A 17,919-nucleotide genomic window follows, 5' to 3' on the forward strand; every position below is an offset into this window, starting at 1 on the left:
CCCCCCCCACGAGGACCTGAGTGTCTCTGCAGACACGCAGACCCCATGCCAGGGGTGGACACGCCCAGCCGGCAGAAGAGATGCTGCCGCGCAGGTGTGAATGCCCCCACCTGCAGGAAGACCAGGTGGGAGCCCTGCACCACCCCTGCCTCCCTCTGCCCCCTCCAATCCCCGGCCCCCTCCACTCCTGGCACCAACACTCTGGCTGGGGGAGGGAGCAAACCCCACGAGGCACACGGTCCCGGGTGGTGTGACCCGCTGGCTGGCTGGGCCTGGGCACCATGGTTGTCACGCTGCCATCCACGTATGGGGCCACCCAGGGCACAGCAAGAGGCCACATCTCCAAGGACTCTCCAGGGGGAGTGGACAGAGAGGCGAGAGTGGACAGAGTGGACACAGGCGCAGACACGCTGCCCCACACACTGCAGGGTCCCCCTGAGGTCTGGGACTCTGCAGCCCGAGCGCCTGCCCTTCAGCCGGGTGCCCCCAGCTGCCCCTGAAAGGTGAGGGTGCAGGAGGCTGCGTGCGGGGGAGGCCTTCAGGGGGGTGGGGTCTGTGCACTGGGTCAAGACCCGGAGCCAGGCGCCCCAGACGTCCCTCTGCCCTCTCCAGGGACCAGCAGGTAGGGAGCCCTACCTCCAGGGGGGACCCGGGGAAGGTGTCCTGCTCCAGGAGGTGGCCCAAGCCTGAACCCTGCGCAGGGCCCCCCCGGGACCTGAACAGGGGCTCGGGACAAGGTTGTCTGCAGGCTCGGTCGCCAACGGAGACCCCCAGGATCTCCCAGTCCGGTGACCTGAGGCCAGAGGTCAGTGATGAGGTGTGGGGAGACTAGCCTTGCAGCATCTGGACCAGGGGTCACACACGGGGGCGTGGCCGTGCCAGCAGCTGGGGCAGGTGGAGAAGGTGCAGAGAGTGATGTGGCGGCCGCCGGGCTGGGCCCGGGGGGGGAGGGGGCCTCCCAGCCAGGGGAGGGGCAGGCGGGCAGGACCAGGGGCCGCTGCCCAAGTGGGTCTTCCATCCGTCTGCCTGCTGTCGGCCCGGGGAGGATGATGCCGCAGGTCCACCTGCCCCGCCCCGCCGGGCGCCCCGGGATCTCGGCACCGGCCACCCTCCGCGCCCGCTGCCCAGCGCAGGCCTCGCCCCGAGCCTCGACGTCTCTCCGACGCTTTGTCATGGGGGCCTCCACATGCACGTGCGGGGCCCACGCCGGCCGGGGGGCTCCGCGCACCCAGGGGTGCCGGGCAGGGCGGGGGGCGGGACTCCGCGCGCGGCCGCCCCCAGCCCGGCAGGTGGGCGAGCTCCGGCCGACACGCGCGGGCGCGCGGCGGGGGCGCGGGCGCGGGCCAGGGGGCGCGGAGGGATGCCGAGCCCGGGGCGGGGCCGCCCCCGATTGGCGCGCGGCCGCCTGACGTCACGTCCGGCGGGGGAAGCCCTGCCTGGGCCGCGCTCCCGCCCCACAGGTGGTGCCGCCGCCCGGGGCGCAGGGCGTGGGGGTCCCCGCCCGCCGGGCCCCCGCACGCCGCCCGCGCGCTTCCGGACGCCCCCGGCCCCGCGCGCGCCTCCGCGCCCCGCGCCCCTGCGCCCTCCGCTCCTCCCTGGCGCCCGCGCCCCGCGCCCCTGCGCGCGTCTCCCCGCCCCCCGCGCCCCCTCCCGCGGCGTGGGAGGCGCCGGCCGGCCGGGCAGCTCCGGGCGTCCCCTCCGAGCGGCGGCCCGGCCCGGCCCCGCGTCCTGCTCCCGCGCCTCTGCCGGCCCTGCGCCCCGACCCTGCGCCCCGCGCCCTGGTCCCGGCCCCGACCCTGCGCCCCGGTCCCGCTCCCGCGCCTCTGCCCCGACCCCGCGCCCCGGCCCCGGCCCCCGCCGCCTTTTGTTCCGCCGCCTCCGCGCGCCGCGGGCCCGGGGCCGCCCGGGCCGGGCCGGGCCGGGCCATGGGGCTCCGCGCGCCGGCCTGCTGGCTGCTGTGCGCCTGGGCGCTGGCCGCCTGTGCGCGCGGGGACCCGGCGGGCAGGGCCCGCAGCTGCGCCGAGGTCCGGCACATCTACGGCGCCAAGGGCTTCAGCCTGAGCGACGTGCCCGCCGCCGAGCTCTCGGGTGAGTGCGAGGGGGGCGCCGCGCAGGGGGGCGCCCCGGCCCGCGGGGGTGTGGGGGGCTGCGCGCGGTACCGGGACCCCCACCCGGCCCCGCCGCGTCCTCGCGCTGCCCGCGCGCCAGGAGCCACGTGGGGACCGCGCCGGGTCCGGGCCGGGGGGCCTAGGATGGCCCGCGCGCTCCCACGCGCCCCCCGCACCCGGAGAAGCCCCTGGGGACCCCCTGCCAGGCCCGGCGCCCCTCTGCTGCCCGGACTCTGCCCACCCGGCCCCTGCGCCTCTGACCCTCCCCCAAACTTTCCCGCGTACTTGGAGCCTTTGGCCGGGTTAACGGGGACCACAGTGGCCGCTCTGGGCAGCACCAGGGCCGGACAGAGCGAGCCGAAGGGGGCCGCGGTGCAGGGATGCCGGGGGCAGTGGGCCGGGAGGGCGCCGCTGGCCGCCCCGCATGTCCAGGCGTCCCCGTGCGCCCTGAGCACCCCCCCCAGTGCTACCTCGGGGGTCCCTGGGCTGCGCCCCCGCCCCCCGCCGGGGCCTTCCGAGGCCGCGCGGGGCTGTGTCAGCACCACGTGGGGCAGAGCAAACGGTCACCTCCCCGGCCAGTGGCCAGCCGCGGCCCTGTCCTGCCGCTGGCTCATGCCCCTGCGCACCGGGCGCCCCCTGGTGCCCGCGCGGGCCTCCCCCTCCCCTGCTGGAGCGTCCACGGCGCAGCTGGTGTCGTGTGGGCGGCCTGTGCGCCTCGTGGGGGTGGAACGGAGCTGCGCCGGCGGCGGGACGACTGGACAGGGAGGCCGCGCCAGGGATGTTGGCTGTGGCTCATGGATAGGTGCGGCAGGGGGCCTCCGGCCGCGTCGGGTGTGTGGCCCCACGTCATTGCGTGGACGGCAGGGGCGGTGTGGTGTGGACAGTGGCAGCGGAGGGCATCAGTGTGAGGCCATGCGCGTGATGAAGCGTCACTGCGTGGACGCCTGACTAGGCGCGGGCTGTCCCCAGCACCAACCAGTGTGGAGGTGGGGGGCGTGGTCTTGGCTGCGCTGTCCAGGGGCTGCCGGTGGGGGCCACACCGGCCTTCTGCCAGGTCACCTGTGCCCACAAGTGGTGTCCAGTCTGGGCCAGTCTCCCTGCCCCTGCCCTGGACGCTTCAGATGCTCTTTGGCAGCCACAGGACCGGCCAGCCCGGGAGCGTGATGCCCTTCCAGGCCCGCGTGTCCGGCCAGCGGGTGGGCAGCCGCCCTGTGTGTGGGGACCTCCCGCCTACACGCTGGGCGGCCACTGCCCCCCGCCCCCGCCACCGCCCGCCACAGGACCTCATGTTTCATCAGCCCCGGTGAGGGCAGGACGTGGGGGGGTGCCCTCGGGGTGCCCAGGGGAGACAACAGGGCAGTGCCTGATGCAACGGGCTTGGGCTGGACGCGCCTCTGCCTGCTCCCCCGTCTCGAAGGGCCCCGACACTGCACAGTGGGTAAACCGAGGCCCAGGACAGCCACTGGCCGCGCTTCTGGGGGCATACGGCACCGTGGATGTCTGGGGCCTGCCCGGGGTGCCAGGGGCAGCAGGAGTGGACGGCGTGGGGCCCTGGGGGACAGGCCTCACAGTCCGGGGGAGGGGGCTGGGCAGCACAGCCCCTCAGAGGGCCACTGGCACACCGTGGGGGTCGGGGCCATGTCCCTGAGGGCCCCAGCCCATGCCTGGCCGCCTGCTCCTGGCAGCATCCCCAGCTGTGTCGGGACAGGCCTGGGCAGGGGCGCCGGCTCTCGGGGCAGATTCCTGCGGAGGCGGCCGCCTCCTGCCGGTGCCTCTCCTTCCTGGCAGGTGCTTTGGGGGCCCCAGCGGGACCCTCTCTCTCAGCAGCCCCTCGCGTGTGTGCAGTGACCCGTCGGCCTGAGGGGCAGCGCTCGCCATAGTGGGCAGGTCGGCCCCACGAGCCCCAGGGGCTGGGCAGGGAGGCAGAGGCTCATTTGTGCTAAATGCTCCCTGGGCTCCTGGCTTGGCCGGGTGACAGGGCAGCCCCTGGGGGCCGCATCCCTCCAGCTCCTGGCCCCCTGCCCTCACTTGGCCCCAGGGGCCCACCCGGGGCTGTCCTGGATGGCACTTGGCTTGCGCCCTGCAGGCAAGAAGGGGCCAGCTCGGCCTGTGGGACCGAGGTCACGGCCGAGCCCTGCTCTGGGTCCCCCGTGCCGCTTCTCATCCCGCACAGCCGGTCAGTGAGGGCCCAAGGACGGGAAAATGGGAGCCCCAGGCCCAGTGAACCCCAGGCAGGCTGGAAGCCCGCCCCCCGCAGGCCTGCATGAGGCTGGGTCGGCCCCTGCTGCCCCCCAGGGCGGGACCAGGCGGCAGACAAGGGTCTCCTGGCTGCGCCTGCCCACGGGGGTCTGCGCGCCCCCCACCCCACGTCCAGGCCGGCCCTTTGTCTCAGCTCCTCCCTGGCACCTGCTCCCCTGAGCCTGGGCCCCAGGAGCCACCCCACCTGCTGTGACCGCCAGCGGGCCCTGGGGAGGGTGACGCCAGCCGCCGCCACGCTTGGCTCAGTCCCCGGTCTCCAGGTGGCTCAGAGCGACGCGGGGACAACTCGCTGACCGCCTGAGGGGCTGTGGGGGACAGGGAGGTATCAGCCACGCCCCTCAGTGAACCAGACTGCCCGTCCCTGCCCATACGCCCCCACACTGCCCCCTCCCCGCCCGCCCCACGCTGTCCCGCCCTGCCCATGCGCCCCCCCCACGCCCGCCCGCTGCTGGCCCGACCACAGGGCCATCTCAGTGCATTGGACACAGGGCTGGCCATGGCTTTATTGTCCTCTGAGCCGTGGGGAGGACGCAGAGGGTGGGCACCAAGTGGCCGGGTCCCACAGTCTAGGGGCCGTGGCCTCTTCCCCCTGTGCCCGGGACGTCCTGGTGTCCATCTGTCCAAGGCCATCACGCGGTGCTAGCGCTGGAGAAGCCCACGTTCCCCTTCCCTGCCCCCGCTTCCTGAGCCCACAGCGAGGGTCCCCCTGTGTCCAGGGCTGCTCCCCGGAGCCCCCTGGGAGGCCTGGCGGAAGGTTACTAACTTCACACCGAGGCAGATGCAGGCGCCCGTGAGCACAGGCCAGTACCCGAGTGAGCAAAGGGCGGGTCCACGTGTGTGTGTGTGTGTGTGTGTGTGTGTGTGTGAGAGAGAAAGAGAGAGCACAGGCTGGCCCTCGTGTCCTGTGAGTGCCTGTGGGCTGCTCTTTGACTTTTTCTGCAGCCAGGGCTGAACAGACGTGCCTCACCCTTGGGACTCGGGGACACAGCCTGCTGTGTGGGCAGCTGGCCCGGGCCCCTTGCCCAGCAGGCCTGAGTCCCGCCTGGACCCCTTCCACCCCCTTCACTGATGCACGCCCTGCCACATCCCCACCTGGGCATGTGGGCCCCTTTCCCAGATTGGTGCCACCCCACAGTGCCCCTCCCTCCATCCCTCCGCTAGGGCCTCTGGGGCTGGCCTTCAGCTGGAGCGCAGGTGGGCACTGCCCTTGGGTCCAGCTGCACTTGCCTGCCTGTCTGACGCCCGTGCTCAGGCTCAGCGCACCTGGGCCAGGTGCAGCTGCCGCCCCCCTAGCCGTGCTGAGTCAGCAGCTGGGGGGGGGGGCGCCCTGCCCCTACACGAGCATGTCCATTCCTGCCCAGTGCCACCCTGCAGCCCGCCTGGAATTCCCCTGGGCCGGAATCTGAGGGGGGCGGTGAGTGGCTGACCCGTGCGGTGACTGAAGCTCCCTTGTGTGAGGCTGAGGGGCCCCGGGGGGGCCAGCTGGTGGCAGCTGCCCCTCGAGTGCCCTCTGCTGTCTGTCCTTGGCCCGAGTGAGGTGTGCCTAGAGGGGAGGGCGGGGGCAGAGCCAGCCCCCTGCTTCCAGGGACAGCGGCAAGGTGGTCAGAGCTGGCTGGGAGGTGCCGAAAAGGCTTCCCGAGGGGCAGAAGCAGCGAGCCTGGCGCTGGGTCGCGGAAGGCCCCCGTGAGTCCCTGTGCACAGTGTTGCTGGACACGGTGCCCACGTGGCTGGGTGCAGCAAGCCCCCACCGCCCCCGAGCAGTGCTGGGTGTCATGCCTGTCTGTGGACCCGCACGCTCCCCTGTGCTGTGCTACCTGGATTCACCCTCCCAGGATGGGCAGCTGGCGTGGGGACCCCCCCCCCATTGCCACTGCCCTCCGCAGCTTGCAGGGAGCTGTGGACCTTCGTCCTGGTCAGCCGCGAGACCGGGCAGGGGCAGCGGGTGGTCTTGGGTCTCCGGATCTATGTTTGGGGTGGAGGCGGGTCCCGAAGAAGAGGGGTGGTCTTACGGTGGCCTTAGTGTCCAGGCAGTGGTGGGGATCTGGCTGTTGTAGCTAAGGAGGGGACGCCCGTGGGTTGAGCAGCCTCCCCAGTCACCCCTTGGTGCTCCCACTCTCCTCCTCAGGTGGCGAGCGGGGTGGGCGGGGCTCCGCCGCGGGGGCGGAGCGGGAGGCGGGTGGGCGGGGCAACGAGGGGCAGGGAAGCGGGACTCTGGCGTGGGGTGAGGCGGTGAGTGGGCGGGGCTCCGGCGTGGGGGCGGGACTATGGGCGGGGGCGGGGCCCAGAGCCCGGAGCCGCGCGGGAGCCGCCGCCCGCGCTCTGCGCGCCAGTGCGGCTGCGGGACTCGGGCCGCGGTGGCCGCAGCATCCTCGCGTCCAGCTACCGTGCCGCCGGCTCCGGGGCTCCGCCCGCCCGGCCGGCCGGCCTGCCCCGTGGACCCCGGCACTCCGAGCACCGGCGCCGGAGCCTCCGCGCGCCCGTCCGCCCGCCGCCGCCGCCGAGCCGGGATCCGCGCCGCCGCCGACCGTCTCGTCCCGGCCGCGGGGTCTCGGGGCCGCGCCCCCCGCCCTGCCGCAGCCCGCCCGCCCCGCCCCCGGGGCCGCTGCGTCGGGCTGGACAGAGGCTGGCCTGGGCTGGCCCTAGCGCCGGCACCTGCGGCGGGCGGGCGGGGGCGCCGCTGCCCTTTGTTCCACCCAGACGCCCAGGGGGGCCCGCCCTGCCCCCGGGATGCGGCGCCCCTCGGGTTGGGGTCCGTGGGCCGGAAAGACCCGCAAGCGCCGCGAGCCAGGCGGGCGGGGGTGGTCTGCCCATCCGCGTGGGGGTCGAGTGGGTGGGCGGCAGGCGAGGGCGGGGGCCCTGGGGGGAGGGGTGCCCGCCGCGGCCAGCCCCCCCCCCCGGGCTCCCTGGCACCCCGGCTCTGGCTCCGTGTCTTCACTCCCGTGAGTCGCCTGGGAGGGAGGGCCGGGGGCGGGCTGGGGCCGCCAGAACAGCGCAGGTCGCCGGGCTGGAGGCAGGGGAGGCTGGGGAGGGGGGCTGGGACCCCCGTTCAGAGCCCCTGATGTCCTGTCTGCGTGGGCGATGGCGTCCAGGGAACGCTCCCAGGCCTCAGCCTGCGGATGCCCCCAGGACCCCACACCCCCTGGGAGGGGCTCCACCCAGAAGGGCCAGAGCACGGGCACAGTTGGCCTGGGGGTGCCTGCAGGACCCGCGTGATCCCTCATAGGGTGCGTCTGTGTGGACCAGGGGGGCACTGAGGAGGGGTCCCAAGCGCAGGCTGGAAGGGGCTTTCAGCCAGACTGGGGTGGGGGGCTTCTGCTGTCACCCTGCCCCCGTCCTCCCCCCAACAGCCTGAATCCACATCAGGCCTCACCCTTGGTGGGGGAGGAGAAGCGGGTCCACGCCCACCCTGGGTTCCCACCCCCTGCCCCCCAACACCTGTGGACTTGCCCAAGCCACGCCTTCCTCCCAGGCCCACTGTCCCTGGCTCTGCTCACACCCTGTCCAGTCCCCACTGTGTGATCCCCTATTTCCCCCCACCCTGTCTCCACACTCACCCCATCCCGTGCCCCCACATCCTATCCCCACACTCACCCCATCCCGTCCCCCCACACCCCGTCCCCTCGCTCACCCTGTCCCACCCGCAGGGGAGCACCTGCGGATCTGCCCGCAGGGTTCCACGTGCTGCAGCGCGGCCATGGAGGAGAGACTGGCCAACCGCAGCCGGGCAGAGCTGGAGGAGGCACTCCTGGACAGTGGCCAGGCCCTGCAGGGCATGCTGGCCACACAGCTACACACCTTCGATGGTGAGTGACTGTCCATGCCCACCCTGCGGAGCCCACGCTGTCCTGGGACTCAGGGTGGGGGACCTGCCGCCCACCCTCCTGCAGGAAGGAGCAGGTGCGCCCCTGGGGCAGGTCCAGGAGGGGCCCTAGGATGGCCTGAGGCTGAGGGTAGGGTACAGTTCAGGAAGTGACTTCTGAACTGATACAAAGCCTGAGGTCGCCGGGGAGGCGGCTGTCGGAATGGGAGAGGGGAGACGGCACCTTGCCACTCCCGCCCCTGCTCATCCCGTTGGTGGGGGACAGCCAGTGGACACGGTGGCCCCGGATTCCAGGCCGCCCCTCCTGCCCCCGCAGAGCACTTCCAGCGCCTGCTGAACGAGTCGGAGCAGACCCTGCAGGCCGCCGTGCCCCGCGCCCTGGGCGAGCCGGCCGCTGACCTGTACGCCGAGCTGCGCCGCTACTGCCGCGGGGCCGCGCTGCCCCTGGAGGAGACGCTGGCCGAGTTCTGGGCGCGCCTGCTCGAGCGCCTGCTGCGCCTGCTGCAGCCGCGCCTGCTGCTGCCCGACGACTACCTGGACTGCCTGGGCAAGCAGGCCGAGGCGCTGCGGCCCTTTGGGGACGCGCCGCGCGAGCTACGCCTGCGCGCCACGCGCGCACTCGTGGCCGCACGCGCCTTCCTGCAGGGCCTGGGCGTGGCCGGGGACGTGGTCCGGAAGGTGGCTCAGGTGCGCCGCTGAGGGCGGGTGGGTGCGGGAGGACGGGGCGGGCCACCCCCCAGAGCTGGGCCCCCTGGCCCGCGTGGCACCCAGTGGAGGCCAGGACCCCACCCCCCTGGCATAGCAGCTGAGATTGAGGGCCTCTACATCGAGGGTCCCCAGAAGGGCGGGGCCCAGGGGCCAGGGTGTGCCGCGGACTCAGCGCACCTCGCCCCCCCAGGTGCCCCTGGGCCCGGAGTGTGCCAGGGCCCTCATGAGACTGATGTACTGTGCGCCCTGCCTGGGGGTGCCCGGCGCTCGCCCCTGCCCCGACTACTGCCGCAACGTGCTCAAGGGCTGCCTGGCCAACCAGGCCGACCTGGACGCGGAGTGGAGGAACCTCCTGGGTGAGCGCACGGCCCACGACGGCGCAGGAATTCCCCCCTTCTGCACCCCTCCAACCTGCGTGCTGGAGCAGACCTGGTTTCCCCTCTCTCTCCCCAGACTCCTTGGCGCTCGTCACTGACAAGTTCTGGGGCCCCTCGGGCGCGGAGCACGTCATGGGCAGCGTGCACCTGTGGCTGGCAGAGGCCATCAACGCCCTCCAGGACAATCAGGACACGCTCATGGCCAAGGTGGGGCAGGCGGGCAGGCGGGCAAGGCGGGTGCTCCGGGGTGCTCAGGGCGGACCCCAGGACCCTGCCACCTCCCCTAGGTCATCCAGGGCTGCGGAAACCCCAGAGTGAACCCCCAGGGCCCTGTGCCCGAGGAGCCTTGGCGTGGAGACAAGCTGCTGCTCCCGGAAAAGCCCCCCACGGGGGCCCTAGAGAAGCTGGTGAGTGCCCCCGTCCCGGCCACGCTGGCTGCGGGGTGGGCAGCGGGCTGGACGCCCCGTGTCCTGACGGCTGCCCCGCAGGTGTCCGAGGCCAAGGCCCAGCTGCGCGTAGCACAGGACTTCTGGGTCGGCCTCCCGGGGACGCTGTGCAGTGAGAAGCTGGCCATGAGCACCGCCAGTGAGGAGCTCTGCTGGAACGGCATGGCCCGGGGCCGGTAGGTGCTGGCCGCGGCCAGGGAGCGGGCAGGGCTGGGGGCGGCCGTGGGCGTGACGCCGCCTGCCCTGCCTGCGCCAGGTACCTCCCGGAGGTGATGGGCGATGGCCTGGCCAACCAGATTAACAACCCGGAAGTGGAGGTGGACATCACCAAGCCGGACATGAGCATCCGTCAGCAGATCATGCAGTTGAAGATCATGACCAATCGGCTGCGTAGTGCCTACAATGGTGACGACGTGGACTTCCAGGACGCCAGTGAGAGCCGGGAGGCCTGGGGCAGGGCCATCAGGGGCGGGGCTTCCAGTCCGAGGCGGGGCCATCAGGGGCGGGGCTTCCAGTCTGTGGGTGGAGCTGTTAGGCCCAGGGCGGGGCTTCCATTCTGGAGGCCAGTAGGGCTAGGGCGGGGCTTCCATTCTGGGGCGGGGCCATCAGGGGCGGGGTTTCCAGTCTGTGGGTGGGGCCATCAGGGGCGGGGCTGTCAGGGCCAGGGCGGGGCTTCCAGTCCGTGGGTGGAGCTGTCAGGCCCAGGGCGGGGCTTCCATTCTGGGGTTGGGCCATCTGGGGCCGGGCTTTCATTCTGGGGTGGGGCCATCAGGGGTGGGGCTTCCAGTCTGTGGGTGGTGCTGTCAGGGCCAGGGCGGGGCTTCTAATCCGTGGGTGGAGCTGTCAGGCCCAGAGCGGGGCTTCCATTCTGGGGTGGGGTTTGAATTCTGTGTAGATGGGGCTGCCAGGGCGGGGCTTACAGTCTCGAGGCAGGACCACCAGGACAGAGGTGGGCTGGGCCAGACCACCCCCAGGAGCCGGCCTTTGCAAGGGTGCCTGGGTATCGCCACAGTTCTAAGCGGGGGGGAGGGGGGTGCTGCAGGGCCTGAATACCCCAACCGTGTGCAGCTCTGCAGAGAAACCTGGCCAGGCTGTCACTCCGCCCTGGTAGACCTAGGAGCGGGTTGGGGCCGGGTGGGGTCCTGAGGCTGGAGGGACTGCTAGAGCCTTCCTTCCGTCCCCCAGGTGATGATGGCAGTGGTTCAGGCAGTGGTGACGGCTGCCCAGACGACGTGTGTGGACGCAGGGGAGGCAGGAAGAGCTCCAGCTCCAGGACGCCCCTGACCCACGCCCTGCCCGGCCTGTCGGAGCAGGAAGGCCAGAAGACCTCAGGGGTGGGGCGCCCGCAGCCCCACTCGTCCCTCCTGCTCCTGCTCCTTGCCCTGGTCCTCTCAGCAGCCAGGCCCCGGTGGCGGTAACTGTCCACGGCCCCAGCGACCAAGGCCACAGACTAAGGCTACCAGAGTCTGCTCGGACAAGACTGAGTCCCCCGTGGTCCGGCGAGGCCCAGGGTGGGGTGAGGGACAGTGAGGGGCCATGGCCGGCAGCGCTGGGGGTGCCGTCCAGTCCTGGCTCTTAATTTTGTATCAGGTCTTCAGGTCAGCCGAAGTGCCCCCTAAGCCATGTAATTCAGGGAGTTTGGGGGTGCTGGGGCTGTGGGGGCGCCCCGAGGAGTACCTCTGCCGGGCGCAAGACTGTGCCTTCCTCTCCTGCCACCTCCTGCTGACACCAGTGCAAGCGCGCCGAGGGGGTGTGGCTTTCCAGTCTCCATCTGCACCCTCGGTCTGGTGGGGCCTCTGAGGTCGTGCATGAACTTTCCGACTCAGCTGGACCCCCGATGCCACCTCTGCCCCAGGCTGCAGCCTCTGGGTGAGGGCCGGCCTCATGTTTTCTCCTCAGGGACCCGTGGTGCCCCTGGCACCGGCCAGCCCTGGAGTTGCCCTGGTGAGTGAAGACACAGGCCCCAGTGGGCTTGCTCAGAGCTTTCTAGAAGGTGCAGGTGTCAGCCCAGATACCTCTGCGTCTGGGCCATGGGGACCCCTGAGGGGCACCTCGTCCTTGGCCAGGGCCTGAGGGTGCCGAGCCACCTAGCCTCCCTGAGCAGCCACTGGCCGGCTTTGCTCTTCCTCTCGGGGGGGAAGAGTGTGGTTCAGGCAGGGCCTGTGGCATGGAGCGGGGCCCTGTACCACCCCTGATGGCCTGCAGTGCAGTGCCCGCCACGGCCGCCACCAACCACTGCGGTCCTTGTGCTAATAAAGAGCTGAACATCCGCAGTGAGTGTGACCTGCAGTGTGGTGGGGCTGGGAGCTGGGCCCTGCCCAGCACGCTGCCCACGGGGTAGGGTCCATTTGCACCTCCACGGCTCTTGGCCCGCTGGGCTGTCGCAGGGTCACACTGTGGGTCCCGCCCCCTCCCCCAGATGGCCCCGGCGCATGGAAACCTGAAGCCCAGCGAGAGTTGCCACAGGCTCCTGTATTTGGCCACCGCCAGCCTGGTCACCCCATCCTGGAGGCTGGGGGGTGCACAGAGGCTGAGGGGGGGCACGGGAGGCCTGCAGTGGGCGGCCCCGCTCATTCCTGGCTGTAGTCTGTGTAGTGCAGCCGGTTGGGGCTCGCATGTTCCTTGTGAAGAGCCACTGCCCTGTGCACCCTGTGCAGCCTGGGGATTGTGATCCTGTGGTAATGTGTCCCAGCACCTGTTGGGCAAAGAGCCAGGTGGGATCGGGCACTGCTGTCGAGAGCCTCCCGAGATGGACACTGACCCCCCACACACACACCCGCGGTGGGCACTGCCCACAGACCCCCCACACACACACACCGGCGGTGGACTCTGCTCCCCGTACAAGCACCCCTCCATGCCCATAGGCTTTCGCACGTGTCTACAGTTATGTGAATGGAGACATGTGACCGGTCTGCTCCCCAAAGCCCCCCAGTTTAGGCCCCGCGGGCACCAGTCTATCAAGGACCAGCTCTGACTGCACAAGGATTCCTGGGCGCGCCAGGTGTGAAGGTGGCTGCTGCCCGCGGAACCTGAGCTGGTGGAGGGAGAACTCCTAAGTGGGGCTGCAGAGTCTGAGAGCGGGAGGGGAGAGCATCCACAGGCAGGGCTAAGCAGTCTGGGGTGGAGGAATCGGGTATCGGTGCCCATCCCCACCCCTGTCAGATTCTGCCCTCATCAGTGGGGCGTCCAGCCCCAGCGACCTGCCCTGCCCTGCACTCCGGCTGCTCCACCAGGCCCCCCTTGCTCCAACACTCCTGCCGTGAGACCTTTTCCCAGCCCAGCACCCCGACAATCCAGGTGGGTGTCTGGGAGGAGGCCTCACGCCCAGTGGCCAGCCAACACCCCCGCCCCGTGCACCCAGCACCCCCTTGCTGGCTCTGGAGGAGGTAGAGCAGGGCAGTGGTGGGAGGAAGCTGTGCAGGAAGCAGGACTGTCTCAGCTTCTCTCCTGCAGGCCCACAGCCGGCCATGCTCGGCTGTCCAGCCCCTGAAGGACAGCAGGAACCAGCGCACACCCAACCCCAGGCTGCCTGTCCTGCCCACAGCCGCTAGGCCACTGGCCAGCCTGCAAGGGGCAAAAGGAGCCGCGGGCACTGCCCTGTCAGCCTGCAGACCTGACGCTTGGGCGTCCCAGTATCTCACCTCCCCGGGCGGACCTCGAGGGACACCGGTTTCTCTTCACATTTGCACCAGCAGTGAACCCCCACCTTGCTATGCACACTCGTGCCAAGACTGCCCCCTCAGCACAGGTCTAGCTCAGCAGGCCCCGCCCCTCCCAGGTCCCGCCCAGCATAGGTTCCGCCCCCACAACATCCCTCCCAACCTGGACTCCAATCCTTACCAGCCCCGCCCAACAGACTCCACCCCCACAAAGTCCCGCCCAACATAGACACACCCCCACACAAAGTCCCGCCCAGCATGAGCTGTGCCCCCACAGGCCCAGCCCAGCATAGGCTCCGCCCCCTACCGGCCCCGCCCAGCGGAGGCTCCGCCTCCTTGCCCGCCACACCCAGCACTGCTTCCCCCATGGTTTCCTCTAGGAATTTCCTGGTGCCCAGGCCGTGAGGGTTGGCAGATGCTGGCAGATGCTGCTGGCCCAGGAGAGGGCAGCCCCTCGGTAGCTCCTCAGATCAGAAGAATCACTGCCGACTGGGAAGTGGGCCCTGAAATCTCCACCAACCCCCCGGGACACACGTTTCTGAGCCCAAAGACGGAGCAGGCTCTGTATTTGACTGGGGGAAAGTGGAGGGGTGGGTGCAGGGGAGAAGTCTTCCAGAACCTTCCACACGTTAGTGAGGCGGGATCAATCCAGGAGTGGAGCTCTTGCCTTGCCCAGAGTGTCACTGGATCCCCAGCACACACGTTCCCCAGGGCACCGAGAGGCTCGCTCCTCGGCACAGTGCACGCTTAGCCCCCAAGTACACTGAGTGTGGCCCCCAAAACAAACCTAAAATGTGGCCACAACCTCTTCTGAGCTGGAGCGAGAGTGCAGGAAGCACAAGACACTACTTTCTCGAACGTCCTGGAGAACGTCAACAGAAAACCACCTCGGGAGTCTGCCTGTGTCCACAGTGGAGGACAACAGCATGTGTGCCTACATGTGTGCATGCACACATCCTGCCTACATCCTGAGTGCATGTGTGCATGCGTGCTGCATGCATAGGTCCTGCCTGCGTCCTGAGCAAATATGTGCATGTGTGCTGCATGCATGCATCCTGCCTGTGTCCTGAGTGCATGTGCTTACGTGCGTCCTGTGTGAGCACGTGTGTCCTGCCCATGTATGTGCGTGCTTCATGCTCAGGTGCAGTGGGGGTGCTGTGCCTTCCAAATGAGGCCGGGAAGGCTCCTACCTGGACATTCCATGTCCCCGCACAAGTCCCATTTACAACCACGGTTGCAGAGCGGGCCTGCAGTGTCTGCTGTGATAAATGAGTGCATGTTGTGTGGCTTGAATGGTATGTTAAATGTGGAGTGTGCGACTTTTGAAGTGTGCTAGAATGTGGCATGATGCATATTGCATGGCGCAATATGTGTGCTCTGCAGCACGTGGGGCCCATGTGCTGTGGGTGTCTGTGATGGGGGGAGGTGCCTGAATAGACACGGATGAGTGGAAAAGACACGAGTGCCCGCATTGATGGTTGTGGGTGCCTGGAGGGCTGGCCCTTGAGCCTCACCTTCCCAGGAGCCCCCCCAAACCTACTGGTGTCATCGCCCAGGATTCCCAACAAACCCCAAAGAAATTAGAAACTGGCCATTAGTACGAGCAGACAAAGGCACCCCCTCCTGCCCACTGTCCAGAGCGGGAGGGGACAGAGGCAGGGCTGCTTCACTGCAAGGACATCTCCGTCTTCCCTGGAGGCACCCCCTCCCTGGGCGCTGGGTCCCAGCAAAGCACCGCCCCCACCCCCGCGGACTCACCCAGCGCCTGGAACTGGCCGCACTCCTTCTTGTGGATGTCCACCCACAAGCGGCCTTTGCAGGACTTGCTGCACGTCAGCACGCCATAGCAGCGGACGCAGGGCACCAGCCGCACCCCCACGGAGCGTCCACACTGGTAGCAGAACTTGAAGAAGGGTACCCTGCAAGGGGGTCTGCCGGCCGCTGAGCTGGGGGCCGCAGCGGCCCCGCCCACCGCCCGCCCCGCCAAACACTCACTGCATGGGGTCCTCTCGGATGGACATCTTCTTGCCCAGGCCTTTCCGCCTCAGCCTGTTGTAGTGGATCAGCTCCGCTGTGCCCAGACACCCACGTCAGCGCCCCTCACCTCACTCACGCTGCCGCCCGGGGTAGGGCACTCAGCGGGGAAAGCAGGCAGGGGCCCCTGATGCTTTGGCAGGTCCTGGCTGAGACACTTTGCCCCCAGCCCCCACAGTGCTACCTCTGCTTCCTCACCCGCCCTAGAACACAGGGACCCCGCAAAGAAACATGGCTGGTCAGGAAGTGGGGTCCTCTGCCCTGTGCACCAGGGCTGAGAGGGGGCTCCTTGGAACACGAGCAGGAGCAGGCCAGGGTTCGGGTCCTGGCGGGCTGCAAGGTGCTGCAGTGGGATCCAGTTGGGGGGTGGGGGACTCAGTACCCTCCCAGGTTGGGGCGGGCAGGGTCCCTCCCTTCCCAGGCAGAGGCCAGCGGGCCCAGGAGTCAGCGTCTCTCGGGGCCATCCACAGTGCTCGTGTCCCCCGGCACCTCTGGGGCCCAGCCACAGCTAGCAGGGCACTTGTTTGGGATAAGCCCCGTGCTGGCAGGCGCCATGGTGCTTCCCAGGGTCCTGTGTCATGCTGGACATGCCGTGGTGAGTGTCCGGCTGTGGGCCTGACCTTGTCCCTATTGATGCTTCTCTCCAGCGTCCCCCACAGCGCCCTGGCCCCAGCCCCAGCCCACGGAGTGCCACCGGCCCAGAACAGGTGGCGAGACCCCCGAGGTATGTGGGCACTGGCGGCCCAGCTGCCCTGCTAGACTCTCCTCCCCTCTGTAGGGGGGCCAAGGCCCAGACGCCCACCCAGACCCAGGCCAGTCACCGCTGCCCGTGCGAGTGATTAGTGGCGGGTTCTCCCTTCTCCCCTTCTCCTCCTGAGAATGGCCCCTTCCCGGCCCAGCCGTGCCCCGGCCCAGGGCGGCAGTGGGGCCGCCCCCATGTCCCTGAGCAGTTTCTAGGGTGGAGGCTGTCCAGTGCGTGGGAAGAGGCCCATCCACCCCGGGGGGAGGCACTGTGCTTCCCCAGCCACCTCCTGCCACTGGGCAGAGGGAGAAGGCCCTGGTCTGAGTGGGCAGGGCCAGTAGGAAGGACGGGCTTCCCTGGGAGCGGCTGGCCCCAGGGATCACGGCCCCAGCGCGAGCCCCCCAGCAGCCCTCAGGAGGCCCCGGGAGGAAACAGCCCCAGCCCCACCCGCACCTGCCCCTGGAGGGTCTCTGCCCACCCCTGCACAGCCTCCTGAGGTGGGGCTGCCCTGGCTCAGCACAGCCCAGATGCTCAGGTCCCCTGCGGGAAGGGCCTGGCCTGTATATCCAGGCCCGTGCGGGGCTGAGTGTGCCCCCAGGCTGGGGACAGCCAGGGCAGCTGCGGAACATGGCTGGCTGGGTGTGTGCTGTGCTGGTGTCCGCCATGCTGGGTGTCCACTCTGCTGGCGTCCACTGTGCTGGGTGTCCACTGTGCTAGGCCTGTACTGCACTGGGTGTCCATTGTGCCGAGTATCCACTGTGCTGGTGTCCACTGCGCTGGGTGTCCACTATGCCGGGGGTCCACTGTGCCAGGGGTCCACTGTCCTGGTGTGCACCATGCTGGGCATCCACCGTGTTGGGCATCCACCGTACTGGGCATCCACTGTACTGGCGTCCACTGTGCTGGGTGTCCACCGTGCTGGTGTCCACTGTGCTGGGTGTCCACTGTGCTGGGTGTCCACTGTGCCGGGTGTCCACTGTGCCGGGTATCCACTGTGCCGGGTGTCCACTGCGCCGGGCGTCCACTGTGCCGGGCATCCACTATGCTGGGCATGCACCGTGCTGGGCATCCACCGTGTTGGGTATCTACTGTGCTGGGCGTCCACTGTGCTGGCATCCACCGTGCTGGCGTCCACCGTGCTGGGTGTCCACTGCACCAGTGTCCACTGTGCCGGGGGTCCACTGTGCCGGGGGTCCATTGTGCCAGGGGTCCACTGTGCTGGGTGTCCACTGTGCTGGCGTGCACTGTGCTAGGCATTCACCATGTTGGGTATCCACCATACTGGGCATCCACTGTGCTGGCATCCACCGTGCTGGGCATCCACCATGCTGATGTCCACTGTGCTGGGTGTGTGCTATGCTCAGCATCCACTGTGCTGGTGTCCACTGTGCTGGTGTCCACTGTGCCCACTCTCCACTCAGGTCCCGGCTGTGGCCCTGCTGTCGCTGTCCCTCGTGCCGCAGCTGTCAGCAGCTGCCCCGCCCCATGGGCCCCAGCCTGCCGCCCCGTCCGCCCGCCTGCCCCTGACATACCTCGCTTGCTCAGGTACAGGACGCGGGGCTCCCAATGGGCCTCGCGGGCCAGGACGGCGCTGCGCAGCAGGAAGCCCATGTGCTCCAGCAGCCTCTTCCAGGCCACCAGCGTGTCACGCTCGTGCGGCAGGAGCGTGTGGAAGGCGCTGTGGGAGATCCTGCGGTCCTGCGGACAGCATGGCCCCAGGACCAGCTTGCACGGGGCCACGGGCCGAGGCCAGCCCCCTCCCGACC

At 69.8% G+C, this 17,919-nt stretch overlaps 2 protein-coding genes across 2 annotated transcripts in view; one reads left to right on the forward strand and one right to left on the reverse strand.

The window, feature by feature from the left end:
- Nucleotides 1-1,656: 1,656 nt before the first annotated feature.
- Nucleotides 1,657-11,988, forward strand: GPC1 (glypican 1). Its single transcript, XM_004620682.2, has 9 exons — nt 1,657-2,088; nt 8,012-8,170; nt 8,504-8,874; nt 9,086-9,251; nt 9,349-9,479; nt 9,560-9,679; nt 9,761-9,894; nt 9,975-10,150; nt 10,904-11,988. The coding sequence occupies exons 1-9, from the start codon at nt 1,926-1,928 to the stop codon at nt 11,134-11,136; spliced, it is 1,653 nt and encodes a 550-aa protein (XP_004620739.2). The 5' UTR covers nt 1,657-1,925; the 3' UTR covers nt 11,137-11,988.
- A 282-nt stretch (nt 11,989-12,270) lies between these two features.
- The window catches only part of ANKMY1 (ankyrin repeat and MYND domain containing 1), a 28,320-nt gene continuing 22,671 nt past the window's right edge, over nt 12,271-17,919 (reverse strand). The window contains exons 17-20 of the mRNA XM_055121186.1: nt 17,686-17,851; nt 15,373-15,448; nt 15,136-15,308; nt 12,271-12,413 (exon numbers count right to left, since the gene is read on the reverse strand). Of these exons, the coding sequence (XP_054977161.1) occupies nt 12,289-12,413; nt 15,136-15,308; nt 15,373-15,448; nt 17,686-17,851 (540 nt within the window). The 3' untranslated portion in view covers nt 12,271-12,288. The remainder of the gene's footprint in view (nt 12,414-15,135; nt 15,309-15,372; nt 15,449-17,685; nt 17,852-17,919) is intronic.

Source organism: Sorex araneus, chromosome X (assembly GCF_027595985.1).
Source record: "Sorex araneus isolate mSorAra2 chromosome X, mSorAra2.pri, whole genome shotgun sequence".
In the NCBI taxonomy this organism is placed as follows: Eukaryota; Metazoa; Chordata; class Mammalia; order Eulipotyphla; family Soricidae; genus Sorex; species Sorex araneus.